Source organism: Lycorma delicatula, chromosome 1 (assembly GCF_047948215.1).
Source record: "Lycorma delicatula isolate Av1 chromosome 1, ASM4794821v1, whole genome shotgun sequence".
NCBI classification, from domain to species: Eukaryota; Metazoa; Arthropoda; class Insecta; order Hemiptera; family Fulgoridae; genus Lycorma; species Lycorma delicatula.
This window is the reverse complement of record NC_134455.1, coordinates 189,441,823-189,465,031: the sequence shown is the minus strand read 5'-3', so window position 1 is coordinate 189,465,031 and position 23,209 is coordinate 189,441,823. Positions and strand designations below refer to the sequence as shown.

General features: G+C 30.2%; 1 protein-coding gene across 1 annotated transcript in view; it reads left to right on the top strand.

Annotated features, from left to right (window-relative positions):
* LOC142326326 (uncharacterized) overlaps positions 1-23,209 on the top strand; it is a 97,203-nt gene that overhangs the window by 56,270 nt on the left and 17,724 nt on the right. Inside the window, exon 2 of the mRNA XM_075368742.1 lies at positions 15,618-15,761. Within this exon, the coding sequence (XP_075224857.1) occupies positions 15,618-15,761 (144 nt within the window). The remainder of the gene's footprint in view (positions 1-15,617; positions 15,762-23,209) is intronic.

The window sequence follows — 23,209 nt, the reverse complement described above, 5'->3', positions numbered from 1 at the left end:
TGCTTTATCAAAGATCAAGTTAATTGTTCAAAAAAGATCAAGTTGAAAGTGAAAGTTAATTGAAACGTAATTTCCGATCGACTGTATAAATGCAATCAGAAAAAATACAATTATAGAATCTTTTCTTAATTCGTTTCATGAAAGTGAAAATTGATAATATTGTGATTGTCAACAAAATGTTTACATTTATTCTTGATTGTAGAGAGTTCTGTATCGACAGGTGAACGAATATGTGTAGTGAAAGCGATGTCGTCACGTGATCATGTAGACAGTATTACGTTTATCCCTTCCAGCTAAAGTAAACACGAGAGTGAAGGACGCCGGTCAGAAAAAACCTGACAGACACTTGTACGTAATCTATATTGAAAAACAACAATTTAAATATTTGTTTACTATTAACGAGTAAAACATTTCCTCATCCGATCGGAAGTTAATAAGTAGTCATGCAAGTAAAGAAATAATGTTAGAGAAAAATATCTTTAAATTATTATTTTATATTAATCTTATTAAGCCGGAAAGTAAGCTATATTTTTTGCATAATTTTAAATTTAAGCTCATATTTTTAATTTTTCGAAAGATACTGAGTTGCTAAAAAATAAGCGTTATGTTGAACGATTGGATGCATATGTATTTGGATTATAACCAGATAAATGTAGTTCAATTATTTTTTTATTTTCAAATTTATTTAAATATTATTTTTATATTTATACGAATTATAAAAAAAAATATTTATATGACTGAGAATAATTATTCGGTCAAAATAAAAAGCTATACTAAACGGTTACAGAAATAAATTGGAGAACCAAGATTTCACTCCAAAAACCGTCAACCTAGATGATTATTTTGACTGTTAAATAATCATCATTATCAGTTGATCGTGCAGATAAAGTGTATATTTAAAAAAAGTGTAGATATTAAAACACAGGAATAATAAAATACGATAAATTTAAATTGTTTAAACATTATTAATTGACAACTAAACAGTACTAACAAAATAATATAAAAAAATATTTTTAGCCCAGACTTTATAATAGGAATAAAATATAAAAGTAATTAAAATGTATATATATATATATATATAAATACTGTTTTTAAACTAAATTTATGGTTTTTTTATTGGAATTCTGTATATAACAGTAATTATTTTTTTTTTTTTTACTTTTATTTTTCTAGAAGGATTCTAAAAGCTCGATTAAAAATACTTGTTACTTGGTTAATGCCCAAATAGATAGAAATCTTTATTTTGGATCACGTTCACATTCCTCGAAGTGTGTAAAAATTAATAATTTCAAAATTCTTACGCTCAGGAAAAATAATCAGTGGCCAGACTGAAACATATTTTTACGTAAACATATATCTATGGTAATAATTCTGCTTAATTTGTTTTAAGAATATTAAATTAAATTTTAAATAAAGTAAACTGAAATTAAAATGTTTTAGTTCGCAATTAAATCGAGTTGTATTAATTAATCACTGTTTTACAAGAGTTTTGTTACACAGACAACTTTGCCTTACTTTTATGTATTTTTGATGCAAAATCCAAATATGACCTTAAATATATTCTATAAAGACAAAGACTAAATACTTGCAAAAACTTGTTTCGAGTCAATGTTTATTCTTGTATTAATAATGAAATATAAGTGTCTGAAGATATTTATAAACGGTTGAGAGTGGAATAATTTGGGAGGAGTGACCATGTGACTAATATGGTGTTACATCGATACCAATTGTTTGCTATGATCTGTTTTTTGTAGGAAAAATAGATTTATCAGAGCAACTTGATGTAATCAACAGCCTTTATTGATGATACTTGTAATTGATTTAATTATTTCAATCACTATTTTTACTATCGAATAATCTATACCAGACAATCAGTTCGTCTAACTTTCATGCGAACACCAACGGGATTTGGACTTTTATTTTATTCCTATTTTTTCTGATTCAGACATATATTGTTTTTTCTGTGGTTCATTCATATATTTTTTTTTGTATTGTTATTCATTTAAATAAAAATGCCTCATGGTTGTACAAATCATTCTAATAATTTTTACTACGTGTGTGATGAATTAACTTATAAATCTCAAAAAAGAATTAATCATTCGGTTAAAAAAATCGTATAAAACATTATTTTGGGTGTAAAATAGAAGATCAGAACAAGCCCCTCATATCTGCTGTAATCTTATGTAATTATACTAAGCAGCTGACTAAGTCAGAAGCCGCGACATATGGCTCTTGCTGTTCCTAATATGGATAAAGCCTAAGAACCAATCAAGAGATTGTAATTATAGAAGGCATCCCAAATAAATTCAAAAAATTTGTTCCATTCAATTCTTCCTTCAACCATAAGGCCACACAGTGGAGAGTTACCTTTTCTAGTTCCGTCAGAAACATGGAAATTAAAAGAGAATGTCGAAGAAATCTATGGTGGGTGATTTTGAAATAATGAAGAGGAGGACTCAGATTTTCAAAGTAAGGGTACTAAACCTAACAAAATTACTCAAGAAAAATTTAATGATTTGGTTCGTGATCTTAAGTTGTCTAAAATGCAGTCAGGATTGACTGACTTCAAGGTTAAAGGTCTTTAACTTCCTCAAGATTGGAACTTCCTCAAAAGTGGCAGTAAAATATGTTTTTTGATACTAGGCAGGATGAATTCCAAAGCTTTCTTCTTACAAGGTATGCACTAAATTTTTTATGAATTTACTAGAACAGAATCAAATTCTATGGAATGGAGATTGTTTACAGATTTCTAAAACAAGTATAAAAGCCGTTCTCCTTCTTATTGTAAATGTGAAACTATCTAATCAATTCATGTTGCTTAATAAAAGATAAGTGGAGTCGTATGACGATACGAATTTTAGTGGCGATGATGCAGTAAGAAAAGTATTCTTGGCACATATCTGAAGACTAAAAGGTGACTTCCATTTTATTAGAACTGTAGCTTGGTTATACTAATTACTTTTTTTTCTTATGTGAGTGGGATAGTAGAGATAAGAAAATCCATAATATTGAAAAACGCTGGATGAAGAGAGAAGAAGGAGGACTCAGCCTGAAAGAAAAGAGTATTTTTCTTTCACCATTAAACATTAAAAATTGATTTGATGAAAAATGTTGCCTACGTTTTTGCTAACGTTTCTTATACCTTACTAGCAAGTTTTCCAATTTCAGTGAGGCAAAAATCAAAGGAATATTTATTGGATCACAGATACATAAGCTAACGAAGGATCGAACTTTGAATGAATTTGAGAAAGCGGAAGACGGTATCATTTCAAAATATTTTTTAATCATTTCTTAGAAAAAAGGAAGCTGAGAACTTTATTGAATTGGTGAGTGTATTCTTGAGAACGATCAAAAACTGGGATGCTAAAATACTCATTTTGTATTCATATTTGGACTTTCTTCCACCTAATCTCGGCGAATTAACAGTGATGATCACGGTAAACACATTCTTCAGGATATGTCTGTGTTGGAAAGACGTTACCAGGGGAAATGGAGCTCGAATATGCTTGCCGATTACTACTGGAAATCGAAAAGGAACATTCTAGAAGCTGAATACAGGAGAAAACTAAACAAAAGTATATATTAGGTAAAATAGTATCATACTCTTTAGATACTTGAAATCAGCGCAAAATAATACTATAATAAATACCTTATTGAATCCACGTAACAGAAAAACCGTTTTTGTAAACCAGTGTTATATAAACCTTGTTTTACTTCTTTTTCTTTCGAAAATAAGCTTTTTATAACTGCTACAAGTGATTCTCGCGCTACTAATTTACAGAAAGTTTTTACTGTACCTTTGTGCTGTCAATGTGTTGTTTCACACCGACCGATTTTCCCACTTCAATCCAGGAACAGGTCATACCGGTGGGGCTGTTCTCCCTGAGAACTCGTCGGTGTCAGTATACGATCACACTGATCACAGATAAGATACCTCACACTCATTCGACCACTCTCGTATAGATTTTTGTGATTTTATATTTTAAATAAGTATCGAACAAGAAAAGTAAAATGTAATTAAATAGATTCATATTATCAGTCGGTTCTAAAAGATGGAGTTTGTTTTTTCCAGAGTAAAATTGTTTATTGAACCTTTAATTTTTCTGAAATGGTCATAAACGGTATTACAGAAATGAATTATATTAAAAAAACAATAGATATTGATAGTAATGACATGTAAACTTGAAAACAAAATAATTGTTATGCTGGTTTAAAGTATAAACTATTCGAATCGGCATTTAATATTCAGGTTTAACCGTCAGCAATCAGTCAACGATCCGATTTAATATTGGGGCGGCTGAGTTTTTGAATAAATGTGCGGAAATGTGCCTTCTGATTTTGGTATCGTTTCCATCAAAACTTAATTTGATCATTTCTGCCGCAACTCAAGTTACTAATACTTTTTCATTTTTAAACTCGTTATGAAAACGTGATATCTTCAAGACTAGTTCTCATAAAAATCTGGAAAACAGCGCATTCAGTGAAAATTAACGATTAGATTATTTTTATTACATTCGCTTTTATTAATTATATTATAAGGCGGACGTGGCGAAAAGGGTTAAAAGATGCCGGGTTCTTTCAGGCGACTAACTTTTATATCAAAAATAGACACTTGCTTTAGAATCTAACAAACAGTATGAACGAACATTAATTTGATTTAATGTTTTTCTTAATTTCCTCTAAAGTTTTAATATTATTTATACAGCTCTACAATAACATTTTTTTTGCTTATAAACAAAACGTATAAGAATTATATAAATCAAAGAAAATTCACTGACGACATAATATTATCTAAAAAAACATATTCTGATTCACAATCCTAATCGTTATCTATCATTCAATGTTAAACATATTTGTTCCATTCATTCCATAGCAAGATTTTTAGTATTTTTATTACATTACATTACTGTTATTCAGTTGCTTCCTTCCATTATGTTTATTTTAAATACTTAAGCTTGACCCAGTTTGATATTAAATCATTTGTTTTTACTGAACTCTTTGAAAGGCAATTATTTGGTTTTTAAAATAAATGTTAAATTAAAAACATAAAGAAAATACAATAACCAGATATTTTTCATTTTTATTTTCAAGATAAATATTTTAAAATAAACAAGGGTATATAATTATATAAATGATACTTCAATAAGAGTAATTTAATTTACAGATTTAAAATACAAAATTACAGTTTATCACGTAAAGTGAATTAGTTTTAACTTTTTCATAAACTATAATAGACGAAGTTTTAAAGAGATGAGATCTAAAATTTACCCTGTTTATTCAGATTTCAATTTCATAAAAAAGTTATATTAAAAATCTGAATAATATTCCACTTTTGACGCCGTACATAATTGAAACAGGAAATAAAATTAACCCAATTTCCACCTACATTTATAATCTTTAGGCAATTTGTCTTACGGCATTATTTAATGTTACAAACAATAAATATTAACTCCGTTTATATATGTTTTCCTTAAAGTCATCTTGTTATAATATAACGGTTTTACACGCTTAGTAAATCTATTGAATAAGTGATAATGAATTTATGATAAACTAACAGAAAACTATGCGATGCGGTTGTTTCAAAACTTGTTTATTATCTATACCTAATTCAGTTAGCTTGTAGAGTTCAAGTAAATAGACCGCGTGTACGTGTGTTCAGGCGACCGATTCACAATCATCTGTAAATCCTGATGCTTATAAAAGAAACTATACGACGTTAATATTCAGTAACCACGCACTATTATATTTTAGAAAAATTATACATATATTTTAAATTTAAATAAATTAAGAATATTTCTTACCTTGTTCGGCACTTCTGAAAACCCATGAATATTTTAGTCATTAAAATCGTTTATTGTTACGTAGTTGCCTTGAATTTTTTTAGAGTTATGAAATTATCAATTGCCCACTAACAGTAAAAGTTCACTATTTTACATTAAATTTCTATTGTAATAAACAAATAATAAATTCAATTCAGTTTTCGTCATTTAATTGCGAGAAATCCATAGTGCTGCCAGTATTAAGAGGTACAATGAGAGGTTCAATTTTGTTTTCTACTGTATTATCCAATTCCCAATAATTTGGTTTTCCAATCATTTTTAAAGTTTACGCACGGGTGTGAGTATGACCTATTCGAATATTCTAGCAGTAAGAAGTTAGTAGAATGATAATAAAACAATGATGTAAGCTCACCTTAATTTTTTTTTGTGACAAATAGTTCCTATTTGATGCTAGTTTACAACCGCTAGTTTGACGCTAAGTTATAATAAAGATTGCATTAAATAAATAAAATTTTCTGTTAAATCACTGTGATGATGGACGACGGAAGTTCAAAATTATTCTGAAGAAATAAAATTCTCCTCAATGCTTTTACTTTCTCGGCTCTTTAGTTATATTATATAGGTATACAATCTACTTTAAAAGGAAGAGTATGCCAATAAGATCAAAGTTTGTTTGTCAGAGATGTTCAGATTTTGACGTTTCATGATCGCCTCTAATCGGAATTTTAGCATTAAAAATTTCCAGAAGAATGTGTATGTATGTCCACCCTATTTTTTTCTTGATATTTTTAGTCTGGATGGACCAATTTGGATGAAATTTGAAACGATAATTTCTGTATACGTAGCATTTATGCCATTTAATTTTGGCCACAATCGCTCAAGAGGTAAGAAGATTACCTTATTACATATGTAAGAAGGGACCATATATGGTCCCGTATCTCAAAATTTTACTCGAAGTGTAGGTAAATGTTTTTCGCCATTTAATGCGCTTTAGATAGTTATTTTCTGATGGTATTTTCGTCTAACTGTAAAAAAGAGTTGGAGGGAAACCCCTTTATCGGTTATTTCTGGATTAAAATTTTTGTACTTATTATATGATATCCTCTACTCAATCCTTGGCTTTAAAAATTTACAAACATGTAATTTTTGAAAATTTAAAATAATTAATTTCATGGAACCGTCGTAATTAATCGGATAGAGAACCATAAAGAGAGCCGGAAATCGTTAACATTTTTGCCAGTTTCCCTCCAGAAATCATTTTTCAGCCCTTTTAAAATCTGAATTCGTGGCCTTCAGAAATTTTTCAATAGACGGCGGCGGTCGTATTTTTACCGCACTGTGACTTTATGGGTTGATATATTTGTATCTCTCCTCTAGTATAAGGACGTGTTGTTTAAGATCTGTTACAGTTGATGCCGACCGATAAAAGCGATACAGCCTAGAAGGACGCCTTTTTCGGCTTCGCGATTCCCCCAAACCCTTCCTAGGTGCACATGCGCCTAGAAGAATATGAGAAAATGATTTTTGGGTTGAAAAATTATTACTAAATGAAATAATTTAAATAAGGCGATCGCCGCATCCCCCTTCGCAAACATTGCTTTATTAGTTATAAGAACCATCAATCATATTCTTCTAATCTAAGAAGATGAAGAAGACTGCCGAAGGATAGCGAAGATTGTGGTGGAAAAAAGCCCAGCAGTCGATCGACGGAAGAAGCTTGCACTTTCCCCCGTGTCCTGTGGCCCCGTTCAGGGCCACAGGACAATTGAAGGTTTACCGTTTGTAAATTATTTATAGCCGGTTTACGGAAAGGAAGGCTAAAGAAGAAAAGAAGGAGGATGAATAAAGATCGGCCCTCTACCACGGACTGGAATACGACCCTACTGAATCCAGCCGAGATGCAGTAATGAAGACTGCTCGAGTGGAGAAAGTTTCCTAACTTTATCTCACCAACCGTCCACCCTCCTTCCCTAAATCTTAAATTATTTCACCGCCTGCACATGCGACTCCCTCCGGAAAAAGGAGCGCATTGCATCCTTCAAATATTGTGGTCTCCGAAACGCGCATTCACGCTAGGCCAGAAGGCTGTAGCACCGAAACGACTTAAGGATGTGGACTGAAGGGGAATCACGCTGGGAGAACGAAGCTCATACGCGGCTAGTCTCCCAAAGTCAGCCCCGGTCAAATAATTCTTTCTGAAAGATCGGAACGCAGCAAATAATTCCGTCCATAAATAAAACAAAATAAATATAACCATCACTAAGTAAATAATTACCCACCCGATAAATGAAAGATAGAGCAGCAAGGGACTTTTGTCCAGATTCTGCGATTAGTAGGAAGATACATAAATCTCCCGCTATCCTTGCGTTCCATTCCGTTCCGATTTCATTGTTAACATTTCACTTTAGTTATTTATATGGGATTTCATTCTGGGATGAAGGATAAAAATCGTAATTTTTTATTTTTTTAGTTAACGTTTTCGTGATGTCTTCAGACTGTATTAACCGATTTTTATAAAATTTTATAAGATGACTTCTGAATAAAAGACATTTATGTTATTTACTTTTGGTTACAATTAGTCATGGGTTTGTATATCACAATTTTACTCAGAGTAGACTTATTTTTTTACGTAATTCCTTATATTCGTAACTGTATAACTTAATTCCCGGTTTAGCCGAGAAATTTATCCAACTCTTTTCCGGCTTTTTTTTTGGTACAAAATACTTTAATTCAGTTCCTTAGTAAAATATTGATTTTTTGTAACGCATAACTCTTCTCATTTCGTAACTAAAAATTTTTAATTATGAAATACCTTGTACAAATTATAAGATGTTCTATCTCTCATCGAATGACAGTCAACATGTTTTTGTATAAGAGTAACACTTGATGAATTGTTTTTTTACGGATGCGCAAGCTACTGCAGTAGTGAATATTACAATATTGCACCCCGGGGTTTACGTGTTTACTGAAACTTGGTTTTCTTTTATACATTTTTAATAATCAGTACTTTTAATTAACTAAACTATTTTCTTTGTAAATTACTTTATAAGCCTACAGTTTTATATATTTATTGGTTTCTAGGAGAGTTGTATTTCTTTAAGAAGTTGTTAGACAACCACTTAAAAAACGGACATGTTGCATTTCCGTTCGGTAAAACTGACGCGTTTCCTCTTTTTTTTTTGTAAAGTAAGTAATTTTATAAAAACTGGATGTGATATTGGATAGTCATAAAGTTTATCTCAGTTAATAGAAATGTCGAAAGTGTAAAAGACGTTTTTTTTATTAAAGTTAATCATAGCGGCACGGAACATCTTATAATTTATTCGTGAACTAAAAATAAGTGGATTAAGGGGTTATACCTGTCATAGTGTAACCTCATTACGACGGTAACAATTCTTTACTTACTGCACCAAGTGTAATGTAACGCTGTTGAATAATAGTAAACCCGCTAGCGTTAAGGAAACAGGAAGACATTAATAGTACATGTTATGTTAGAAGAGCGTTAAGTGTAACATATACGGTATTTGTCCTTATTGTAATGAAACCTAATACGTAAAGCCTATTAGAACCGTTTTAATGGAGTTATTTAATGGAATGCTGAAAAAAAAAGAAATAAAGAAGCTGATGTAGGGGTCGGTTTGTAAATTTGTCTTTGTTTAATGTTTCTTTCCTTAATTTAAAAAAATAAAAACCACGCAATTTTCTACTGATTTTGCCACCTATTGACCTCCCGAAACCTTCTTTTCCTAGCCCATGAGTTCTATTCTAATAACGTTAGGAATTATTCGTATCATATAGTTTTAGATGCCAATGAATGAATAACCAGTTGTTAGGGACACTTATCTATTCAGTATTCCTCAAATAATTTAAAAATACATTAAAATACCGATTTTAAATAATTTCATTCTTTAGAGTTGAAAAAATAAGTAAACTACGTTTTGAACTAAATAAATTTCATTCTATTTTTATCACAGATCTGACTTATAATGAATTTATTGATAGAAACTTATTAGACGCTCATCATAATACACTAAACTTTAGTCGATTTTTAACAAAGATCTCATTGCTGATAACTAATAAATGAAAATTTAGGTGTGTCAATGTGGCCAGCATATTAACTTAACGTTACTAGTCCTTTGACCTCGAAAGTTAAACGAGTTCAGTAATACTTGTACTGTCAAAAAAAATTCTTCTAGTTCTACTAACTACTACTAGTGGCATGTTTTGTGGCCTGGTATTTTTACACCAATATATATTTTTAAAACTATTATCGCTTTGTAAAACCAATACGATTTATTTAAATGATTAATGTAAATGCTGCTTGGTTTTGTTATAATTATATTTTCTAAGAATGCATGTTAAACTCTCTGCTATAAAATACATCTATGTTCTTCGTGTAGTTTGTAAACACTTAACACCTTAAGCCTTAACACCTAGCCTTCTTAAATATAATTTCTATCGGTATACATTTTCTGTTACTAAAGTGGGCGACTCGTTTTTAATTGTTTTCAGTTTTGAAATAAAAAACTTTTTAAGCGTGAAAATTGTTATTTTTAACTCATATAAATAGGTTTTTATTTATGATATTTTGCACAAATAAGCAGGTATTAGAAACCATGCATTCAAGTAAATAAACAAACAAAAAAGTAAATATCCCCTAGTTTTACAAGCCTAAGACGCTCGTATACCACTTCGTTTTGAGGCCTTACAGTTCAATAATCTTTACTTATCGTGGAACTATTTATTTTTCGATACTATAAAAAAAATTATGCTGTTTTTCTATTCGATAAAACTACAGATTATTACAATTAAATGAGAAAATCTTGGGAATTTAAATGAGATCTTCCTAGTGAAATCACTTATATTCTTTGCAGAGGGTCTATTAGAAACTTAAAATGTGTGTGTGTGTGTGTGTGTGCGCGCGCGCACTTATAAAAAAATACGTAATTTTTTTATAAATTGTTACCCAGACATTATAAATTGTCAGGGAGGACTACAAATTATCACACAATTAAAAAAAGAAAAATACTTTCATTAAAATACAGTTTTTTCAGTACTGTTAAATTTTTAATTAATTATTCAATTTTTTTTTGTTACATTTATGACGAAATATAAATACAATCTTCTCCCTTTTTTACGAAGTAAAGGAAGTAACTTTGCACAAGGAAGTATTGTAATCGCGAAAAATTTCGGTCTTCAGATTTCATCTCCGTTTTTCTTTTTTTAAATTTTCTTTACTTCCTTGTACGAAGTATTGTGAATGCGAAACAGTTTGGTTTTCATATTTCAACGGAAATATCCTTTTTGACCCTCCCTGAATCCATTTTGATTAGTTTAATGACATCTGTACGTAGGCATATATGCATTTATGTATCTCAAAAATGATTAGCCGCAGGATGTTGAAATTTTGAATTTAGCACTGTTGTAATATGTAGTTGTGCACCTCCCTTTTTGATTGCAATCAAAATTAACATTTTAATTTATGAAAATTTGGATCCTAAAGAGGAGGCACATCGGTTCGAATCAGACTTCCTTTCCTTTTGTTTTTTAACTTTTTTATATTTATTTTTTTAACTTTTCTTTTTTTAATTTAAATGTATTGATTTAATAATTATTAACCCGTGATTGTAAAAAAAAAATACAATAAATAATAATAATAATAATGACAATAAAAAAAATGAAAAAAATTGTTAGTGAAATAAAATTGTATGTACTTTTAAAAACGTTTAAATGTAATTTAATAGACATTACATATGTGTATATGTAATAGTTTTAATGAAATATTTGATTATTTAATATTAATTGAAAATTGTATTTTAGAATTATTTTTATTATTATTTTTAGATTTTCTTAGCAAATTCTTATAAAAATTGTATATTTATTTTAAAAAGAATCATGTTATTTAATTATTTGACAGAAAAATAAAATACATTTTTTTAACTGTATTCAATTTAGTGATTGTTGAACTTTTTTTCACTTGTGCGTAATATGCACAAGATTTCTGATGTGTATTTCAGATTTCTGGTGTGTCGTCTAAACAAAAATTAATAATAATTAAATTATTCTCCTGTATACTGGTTACAAATATTAATTTTGACCATACGGTGTAGAAGAATCAGTTTTAATTATTGGGTTATTTGGTAAACAATTTATTTAAAGAGTAACTTTTACTCTGACCTAATATTTTAGGTAAAATTGTTGAATTAATAATTGTATAAATATTTGATGTTAATAAAAATTAATATTTTAGCAATTGTGTAACTGTGTACTTTTATTAAAGAATTGGAGGGTCGTATCTCACTTTCAAATGAAATAAGTTTAAATGAAGTGAAGCAGTATTATCAACGCGTTGAAAATGCATTTAATATCGCATTAATCTTAAAAGTATCTTTGCAATTTGTTGCACAGAATGCTTCTGAATACTTCTTTTGTCCACTTATCCGGTAATTATCATTTCAACCAAAAAATAAAAAATAAACTGACGGATATTCCTCTCTGTTGCAAATTTTTATACCTACTATTCATAGGGTTCGATCGGATGCGTAAAATATTAACCATCCTCTAATCTTGTTGTACTTTGTTCATCATATTTGGTTTATTACTTTGAAAAAAATAGCCTATGCTGTCCCCTATTTCGTTAATTTACCAGCTATGCTTGTAGTGTAACTTGCACATTTCAGACGAATCGATCAATACCTGTTTAATGAATATCAGAGACACAGATAAATCATACTTCGCAATACACATTCTCTTCTGGTGTAATCGGAATGAAATTGATTACTCACTAAAGCTTCTAATTTAGGTACTTGAAGGTATATATCCGACTAAAGATTTTTATTTCCTAAAACTATTTAAAAAAATATGTTGTCATTTTTCGATGTTTCTATTTTTATTGATGCAATCATTTTTCTGGTTGAAATAGAATTATCGCAAAAACTTCCTTTTTCCATACGAGTATAATTACACATTAATTTTTGTATTTAATCTTTTAGCGTTTCCTGTTTTTTGTTGAACATATTCAAAACAGGAAGCTAATTCAGAAATTGTAGATTTGTAAAACAGATTAACAATTGTTCAGTTCAAATAGTTCAACATTCACTTGAAATAGTTGATTTTTCAGTACAATTTTTTCTATTATGAACACTCAAATTAACTGGAGATTTTGGTTTCCGAATGAAAAAGGAACCAGCAAGGAAACGATTTAACTTCAACTTTTTAAATACGTAGACTTTTTTGAAGTGTTAAAAAAGATTGGGATCATAACAGAAGCTTAAATTTTTGAAGAAGTGCGATTTACTATATGTTATTTGTCAGTGATATAATTTTGATGGCAATATAATTGGAATACTTGTAGAAAAAGCTAGTGGGCTTAAATAATAATGTGAAATAAAGCGTTAGTATGATAAGAAAATGAGGACTGAAAGTAAAGGAAAACAAATCATATAGGATAAATGATGGAAAAATGAGTTCTGAAAAATTAAAAATATTTGGAGGCAATGGAAATGCATTAGTACTTTTATTGAGAAAGTGTAGTTTTAAAATGACATTCAGTAAAAACAAAGACCTATATGTCAAGATGTAATTAAAAATGTGCTACCGTATAAATCCGATCCAAGAACTATATAGAAAGACAGCAAAGAAACTTTAGCTTTAGAAAAATGGTCGGGAAAATGGATGTTGATCGTGACGTGGTGGATGCAGTTAGGAATGACGAGGTGCTTCACAAACTAGAAAAAAAGTATTGTTACAGATCTTTTCAAGAAAAAGAAAAACTGAATTGCACATTAATAGAATGAGGGTTTATAAAATGATCTTAGCGGAGAGGATCGTAGTATACATATATTTCTGTAGCAGAATATCTTTCAATACAGATTTCCTGTTTTCTTTTTCATATTTCATTTCACTGCAATTTCAATGTTTATTCTATTAATAAGTATCAACAGTAGACGATTTGTATATATATTTATTACAACTATTCCCAAAAACGTTTAACACTAACTGTTTTATTAATTCATTTTCATTTTCAAACTTTAGGGATATATTCTTAAAGATAACTTCCCATCAACCCTATTATAAGACTGAATTTCCTTCTTATGTAAGATTGGATAAGGTAGAAATATATCTCAAGAGTTACAGAAAAACTATGGATCTTCAACTGTTACAAAACTAATCCCTACGTAAAATAAAATCTAGAAAAATATTTAAAAGTTTCGTAAATAACTATAAAATGCTATTTACGTATTTTTACACTGTAATTATTCAATAATGAATCTTTCTTGTAATTTTTATTATTATACTGTGGTAGCTGGTTAATTACGAATTTGGCCTACGGTACAATATTGCATTATTGTAAAGTTTTACAATTATTTTTACGTTATTTCGAAAAACTAATAATTTATCTCGGAGTTGAAGCTCCATATAACTGCTAGTACAATCATGTTCAAACTGGTCCTCTGCCGATTGCGGATAGGACATACGAGAGCTACTCACGGGTGTCTGATGTCAGCAGTAAACGCACCAGTATGCATACGATGCAACTGCCGCTTGACTGTTCGCCACATTCTTGTGGAATGCATACGTTATGCGGCCTTGCGTCGCAAATTTAAATTGCCCAGAAATTATCGTCAAATCCTGGGCAATAATAAAGAAGTTTTGGACCAGGTGTTTTTGTTTCTCCGCGGTGTTGATATTTTATATACTTTTTAATAGTGTTTTTTTTTTACATTTTTTTACAGTAGTTGTATGTTTTTGTGTAACACTTTAGTTTAAGTTTTTTATTTTGTCTTTGTTTTTAATATTTTAGTTTATTTTGATTTTTTTGTTTTATTATGTTTTTTATTTTGTATTTGTATTCCATATTTTTGTTTTCCGGGCGATGATAACATAAAAATGTTTTTCGCCAAAAAAAAATGTTCACGCCAGGTAAATAGTTTGTACAGCAGACATAAAATTATGTCCGATTGATACTAATTCTACTGATCTTTAATACTATAGAACTTCTACCTAACCCCTCCTTTAAAACTTACATGTAAATTAACTTAAACCAGCAATTGCGACTCCTCCGGAGAAGGTGGCGCATTGCTTCCTCCATATAGTAGGTGCCCCGTTGTGGCGTATTCCTGCTAGCCTATGAAGCGTTAGCACCGAAAGGACTTCAGTGGACGGTCTGAAGGGGAATTACGTCGGGAGGACAGGTTGCATAAGCCTAGCCTTCCGCGGTCGGCCCATAAAATGGGTTCGATAACGCTGGTTTAACAACGGATTGGAATGCAATTAAATCCGTCCTTAAAAATACTAAATAATAAATAAGACAAAACTTGAAAAATTAGACCCGTCACTTAAAATAAACCTTTTAAAAACACGCCCGATTGAATCATCCAGCTTGAGTCAAGGGACTCAGTCCAGGTTCTGCGATCCGTAGGGAGAATCTATAAACTCCTGCCAACTTTGCATTCCATTCCATTCCATTAATACTATATTCACCAGTATTTACACGGATTATTGCATGCAACACTGTCTTATTGAAAGTCTATAAGATGATGTTTTGAAAATATTTTTAGTTTAAATGATATTTATTTTTTTAATTTTAATAAAGTTGGAATTTTATTAGAAATTATATTTTTTTTTTTTTACGGACGGAGTTTGAAAATTAAATTAGACGATTTAATTGGATCATTAATTTAATGTTCTTAAGAGCTTGAAATACTTGAAAATCGTTCATTCTGGAATCTTAAAATTTTAATTATTTTAGATATATGGAATGATTACAACAGTTTTATATTTTAAAAACTTTGAAAAAAAAATTATTCCTTATTAAAATCTTTGTATTTATTTCAGATGTAAAAGTGTTTTTAAGAGACATCTTGGTTCAAGAGAAACTATCATGCACAGCCGAAAAAGAGAGACTAAGACTGCTTCGATTTCTGGATTCAAGAGAAATTTCTCCACCTCCTTATCTTAACATGAGTCCTAATAATAAATGTATGTATTTATTTATTTAATATATTAAATGAATTTATCTCTTTTTAGTGGCAGACTGTTACAATTCCTGAATCTCAATGGGTGTTTGAATTAAAATTTTAAAAATTCCATCTTCAGTATACCTCTGCATAGTTTAACTAGCCGACATTCTGTCCATTATTTCCGCTGACAATTTGAATTTCTACGTGGTTTCCAAATTTCAGTTGTTTATATATACATATACTTACAATAAATTAACTATACTTAATTGTAATCCGTGACAAATTTACAATTAAACATTCTTCTTTGAATGTTTATAATATAAACTAGGTACGGTTATCAGGCCGAACCTAATTTAACTTTAATATTAAAAGAAGGGTTAAAAAAGCACGTGTACTGATGATCAGATTTGTTTGTTTGTTTGTTTGTTAAGAACTTTAAAATTGATAGAATCCAAATATTTTTCCCACAGAAGCATATAATGCCAGAAAATTATGGATTTAAATTCCGGTCAAAAGATTCTAAGAAATAATTCCTTTATAAAACGCATGTATAATATTTATTTTCGACTGCATATCAGCCAAGATCATAATCAAAGTTTCCTTTCTGAATGTACAAGGACATTGATTGTATAGATATTTTTTCCCCGCTGTCCTACCATACGTTCTTAGATTTTATTATTGTAATCATGTCCACGTGTAAGATAGTCTAGGTATATTTAGTGTATGCAAAATATTTATTATGTTTGAACTAAGAATTTTTTTTTGTACACAAAGAAAAATGGTTATAAAATCTTTTTAATGTGTAAAAATTACAGATAATATTTAAAATGTTTTCTTCTATTTAATTTTTCCTAGGATTACCTCAATCGGATTCTCTAATTTAAGATAAATTAAATTATATCCAACAAAAATTCCATGCTTAAATGATTATTTTTATATTTTTGGGTTTAATCTGTTGGAAATTTAAGGGAAAAATCTGATGTGGACACCACATGACTTCCTTGTACGCCTATTAAATTACATATACACATTTCTAAAAGTACATAAAATTCTATTTCACTAATAACTTCTGATTTTTTTTTAAATTGTTATTATTAAACTATTGTTTATTGTAATTTTTTTTTACAATCACAGGTTAATTATTAATAAATCAATATATTTAAAGTAAAAAAAAGAATTAAGTTGAAAAAAAAGGAAATGAAGTTGAATTCGAACCGATCTGCCTTTCCCTTGTAAGAAGAAAATATTTCATTAATTAAAATTTTATTTGGTTATAACTCTGGAACCAATGAAAATAAGTACCACTTATGATATACCGCTGAAAAGCTTTCAATGAGGATTTATTACTGCAGTTACGAAAAAGTCTAAATCCAGTTGTTTTCGATTTTGGGCTTTTTTGAACATTTTTGGTCAAGTCGATTGCAATCAAAAGGGGAACTGCTCAACTAGATGTTAAAACAATCCCAAATCCAAAATTTCAACATCCCACTGTTTTCAACTGTTGACAGTAATACTCGTGAATAGGCGGATGTTGAAATTTCGCGAATGTGAAGTTGGTAAAGCGACAATTGAGGACGCACCTCGCACCGGACGACCAGTTTCTGTAAGTGACGAAAAACATCAAAAAAGGTGCACTTTTCTTCAAAGTTACCAGTGAATCGCCCAGCAACGCATCGCTGGCATATCTAAAGAACAAGCAGGCCACATTATCGAGCAATTGGGTTACCGTAAATTCTGTACACGATGGGTACCGTGCAAACTCTCTGATGGCTCTCCGCAAGCTGAAGTTTCAGCCTATTTCGCCTCCGTCATACTCGCTGGATTTGGATCCTTGTGATTTCCACTTCTTCCTGATCTCAAGAGGGATCTCAAACGTAATCATTATATCACCAACGATGAGGTGAAGGAAGCTTTTGCCACTTGATCCGAGAAAGACTGCCAGAATTTCTCAGTGACGGAATGATAAAACTTGTAACACGTTGGGAAAAAAAAGTATATCAATGTAAACGAGGATTATATTGAAAAATAAATAATGCATTTTGTAGCTAAGGTATTGTAGTTTTATTCATTTATTATTTCATTCCAATATCTCTTTTCATTCCCATGCTACGCAAATATGTGCAAAATTTATCAGCCGAGCCTCGAATTATTATTATTAATATTATTGCGACTTTTTACATCTTTCACCGTATTTTAAGTTTTTTGTATTTTCATTGTAGTTTTTATTTTTTCCCTACAAAAGTTGAAAACCACTGAGCTGACTGTAAACCTTTTTGTGGGTTATAAAGGATCCTTCACAAATGGTTTTAACCATCACAAGATGTCGAGATTTTTTTGGTTAAATACTCACATCTATAAGTAAAAGAAACGTAAACATAAATTTATTACACTTATAGGTTTAATTTCGTACTCCAACACTATTATTGTTGATAAGTTAATGAATCAATTCAATTAGCCAAAATTTCTTTATTATTTACTATTTTCATTTTTTTTAAAGAAAGAATCGTTCTTCTAAATCACAAATAAGAACAGCGGAAAAACTAGGATAAATTAGATAAATCAAAAGAAAGACGACCTTAAATTATAAGTTTATACACTACTACTAAACATATACAATACATTCGACTGTCTTTTACTTCACACTTGGACGTAGCAACACTTGATACACAAAAAGATAAATATTTTGAAATATAATCTAAATAATTGAACAATTGATAAATGAAAAACTACCCAAGCAGACATAGAATCAACATAAATATCTTCTGCAGAAAATAAGTGTATTTAAAAAATATACATTCAGAATCTATAAAGGAAAAACTACCAGTACTTTCAAATATACAACTCATCCAGCTACCCTATTCAGCACAAACATCCCGCCTTCAGATGGGTACTCAACAGATTAATAATTATTCGAACAGCTGAGAATAGTAGAATTGAACAGTTGAAAAGGCCAACAGTTATCCCTTCCCTTCTTTTCGACTTGTTCCACTAGACGAATATAACTAAACTTTCCCTTTTTGATTAGTTTACAATATTATTTTATCTTTTTTTGTTGCACCTCTCTTTGTTGGAAAATTCTTATATTTTTGAGGTTATAGGAAACAGTCGTTGAAAGAAAAGAATTAACTCTCACAATGGATAAAGATAAATTAACACTCTTCTTTAACTGTCTAGCTTTCCATCTCTTTACTTACATAATCAGTTCATTTTGTTAACAAATTATAATAGTTAATCTTATTTTTAACTGAATAAAACTTTATAATAAGTATCAAAATAATTAGGTTCTTAAAAATGATACGATAATTGAATCTTAGGTTTCATGCTTCCTTAATAACTATGAAATTTTCTACTTTGATTGTAGTTTATTATTTGATGCAAAAAAAAACAGGTTCAGCTCACCGATGAACAGTCATAGAAGAAGAAAACATTTTCAGTACCACCAAACTTTTAGAAAATAACACAAGCCTGCGATGGTTATGTTTTTCAGTTTTTGATAATTGATTCTTACGTATCTTTTAGTGTTGATTCCGAAAATAACCTTCATTTTTTTCATCATATCGAAAATTTCAAAATTTTGTTAAAAGTTGAAAAACTGCGAAATTGTAATACAATAAAATAGATATAAAACTTTATTTTTGTAATAAATTAATGTGATATATTTACTTTTTTGGCGTATACTATTTGTTCTTATAGCTAAACAGTTGAGTAGTCTGAAGAGGATGGTGGAGGGGGTCATTGACCCCATAATTCCTAATGAAAATTACCACAAAATAAGCGTAATTTCTATTACAGTGAATTTTAAAATTAATTTATTTTTATTTTTTTGATTAATTTTTATAAGGTTCGTCATGCCTTCGGAAACCACTCCCCCTCTTCATCCACCCATAATGACGAAGTATATAAAATACTTACAATTTTATTGCATGTGTCGAAGTTTCTTTGGACGGCTTGTACTTAGCTTCGGGATTTTCCATCTATATTCCCTTTAGGGTTCATCTCGATGTAACATCCAGCAATAATTTACCATTATCATAGTAGTCTATTTTCCTTGATATCTCCTTTCAATTTCTTTCATGTCCTGATGACATCTCTGATGTTAGCGAAGAGATGGGTTCTCATCCATCTCTTCACTAACGGCAACTAGATTTTCAGGAAAACAGGAAAATAGTTCATATGTGTATTTAGGAAGAGAACCTTCAAGCTCATAGAGCAGCCTAAATTTTTGTACTTCTGCAGGATCTGTTTGGATCCTTCTTATTGCCCAGAAACTTGGCTACTACGTCTTTAAAGGCTCCCCAGGCTTCTTTTTCTGCAACTTCCAACTGTTTCTCAAAATTACCATCTTTGAGAAGTTTTCTAATGTTAGGACCAGTAAAACTTAGTCTGGAGGGTGATAGGACTGGAAATTTGTCGCAGATGTATATAAAACATTTACTTTCTTTTGGTAAGGCTTTGTCAAATTGTTTCGTCAAGCCTAACTTGTTATGTGCGGAAGATCGTTTTTCTGATCTGAGAGGTTTTCAGAGCACATTTTTGTTTCCAGATTCTAATGGAGCTCTTTTTGTCTAATCTATCCTTATCCAATGATTTTCTCTGTCTCTGTCATCCCATTTACACAAAAAACAAGGAATCCTCTTCCAGATAAGGATGATGCGTCTGGACCACTCTCCTTGCTGTCCTAGGAGCATCGGTATTATTTTGAGATCGCCGCACGTAATCCACTTCTGATTGTTGTATTTAATTTTATCGAGAACGAATTCCAAATTATCGTAACGCTCTTTTAAATGTACAGAATATCCGACGGATATTGATGAATACGTATTCCCGTTGTGAAGAAGGACAACTTTGAAGCTTCTTTTGGACAAATCTATGAACAGTCTCCAATCGGTAGTTTCGTACGGAATGTTAAATCGAGTCAAACGTTCACGTACATCAGTACGGAAGATTAATTCTCCTTCTTTCAAAAAATACGGAAGAAAATCCTTTTCTTTGTACCTGACAAGGAAAATGAGGTGCCAGCTGCTAGCAGGTTATTCTCGTTTAGCCTCGAACCAAGCAATTCTGAATTTTCTTTGGTCACATGTAAGTTTCGAACCAAATCATTTAGTTCAGACTCTGAATAAAGCTCTGGTGCATAGCTATCTCCGGGTTTGTACTCCTCGATGTTATCTTCAATTAAATCACTTGTGGGACCGTCTATTTCAGGAAAACTTTCTCAAGGAATTGTGCACTGGTACTTCTGGACCATAAGGAACCGAGCGTAAAGCGGATGGCATATTTGGATCGACAACTCTTTTTTTATTCTTAAATTTTAATCTGTAAACACCAGTTTAACAAAAGTAACAATCATTGATGTGTTTTCGTGGCTCTCACCACACCATTGAAACTCAAAATCTGAACGCTTCTTGTTCACTCTTTGACCACCGTCTAAGTCCTTCAATATATGTATAGCAAACGTAGTGAGGTGCCCAAAACGAAACTTGTTATATTTCTTTTTTGCCTTTTTACCATAAACTCACACAAATATAACAAAAATAATCTGCAGAATTTTTGCAACCTTTTGAAGCCATTTTGAAAACGGAAAGTTTGCCTTATGGCTTGAAAGTAGCTTTTCCACGTACAAAAACGCGTTTGATCACGGAAGTCGGAAAAAACTCAATTTTCCGCACGCTGATGGTTAAAAGAGCACTGATAGCAGTTGCACAGTGCATGAGTAGCTGCCAATAAACATGTTACATCTTGTCGGCCAAGCTGTCGACTTCATGCATTCACCGAGCAATGGAGAGCCAACCTCCCATCGTCTCGTCATCTTCAATCAAAACTCCCCCCGCCCTCATCAGACCACTCAAGTGTTTTGCTATAAGACATATTATAAGCCAAGAAAGTGAATGTATTATATTAATTTATTAAAAAAAAAAAAAAAAAAAAAAAAATACGTTTTATGTCTATTTTATAGTTCCACATTTTCGTAATTTTTAAATTTTTTATAAATTTTGAAATTTTTACTATTTGAGAACACTCCTGACGTAATGGAAAAAAATTTAAGGTTATTTTCGGATTCAACGCTAAACAATACTTAGGAATCAATTATTATCAAAAGTTAAAAAACACTCACAACCCAAATTTTGCAGGCTTGTGTAAGAAGAAATCTTCTGATTCAATAAATCATTCTGAATGCAAATGAGAAATATGTTAAGACATCTTAAATCCCTGAGTTGTACAGCTCGAAAATTGATCAGTAAAAATCTCGCAGTGAATATTCTTTCTTGAAATCATTTGATAAAAATATGTTAGTAGGTTTTGATACATAATATAAATACAACTCTTTATTTTAAAACTAGCTTTAAAAAATTGTATCGTTCCATATAAAAAAATTAAGAAAACTTGATTGTGTTTAGAAACGCTGTACTTTATATCACATTTGGTTTTTAATAAATTAGTCGGACAATGAAAATGAAAAATACATTAGTAAGTTAGTAAAGTTGTTCCTATTTGCATCTAAAAATTATTTTGATATCAAGCAATGTACTGGAAGTCAGATTCCATCAAAATTTCGTAACGTTGCTTTGAATACTATGAACGTGACAGTTATTCATTTAAAAAGCTATTGATTCTGCTTCATTCTCATTTGTTAAAATGTTACAACTTCTTATCATAAATGTAAAATTTCTTTCATTGTCCATTTTAATTGTTCTCCAACTTGGATTATTTTCGTTTTTGTTATGTTCACTTAAAATATGTTAGAAATAAAAATCAGAATTATGATGTAAATACCTTTGCAGTGAGTAAAAAGTTCACTTATTCTGAATGAATAAAGCAATTACATTAAAAAAAATCATGTTACATTTAAGATAATGGATATTTACGAATGAAAATTTATTCTTTAAAACGTAATTCCCCAACATATATTCTGTCGAACTGATTATTTTAAGAGATAAAATTGTAAATAAATTGCGATAAAACAGCTGAAAACACAATTTTTATGAAATAAAAATTATCAAAATATTGACTCATAATATTATTGTAAATTATGTATGTCTTTTGTGAATTACAGGATTTTCCAATATGACTGAAACGCTAATAATACATTCTCATGAATTATTTTGCAAAACAGCTTTTTAATGATCATGCTTAGTTCAGGTTAATATTCCGTAGTACGATAGGTATTAGATAATTATTCAGTCATGGCAAAAAAAAAATCTTAAAAGTAATCTGCGAGTATAAATGGTTACTCCAGAATTTTTATGTAGCCACTTTGTTATACTTTCAGTTATAAATTAGAATTACTGGAAATCACTGCTCGTTTAAAGTCACTACTCCCGGAAAAAATTTAATTTAAAAGTCATAAGTTTTTATGAATTAATTTACTTAGTACTCTTTAAATAACGTAATAACAGATATAGGGAGAACAACATGAAACCGAATCCATAACGTAACCGCTGCAGAATCGATAGGTTATGTTGGAAA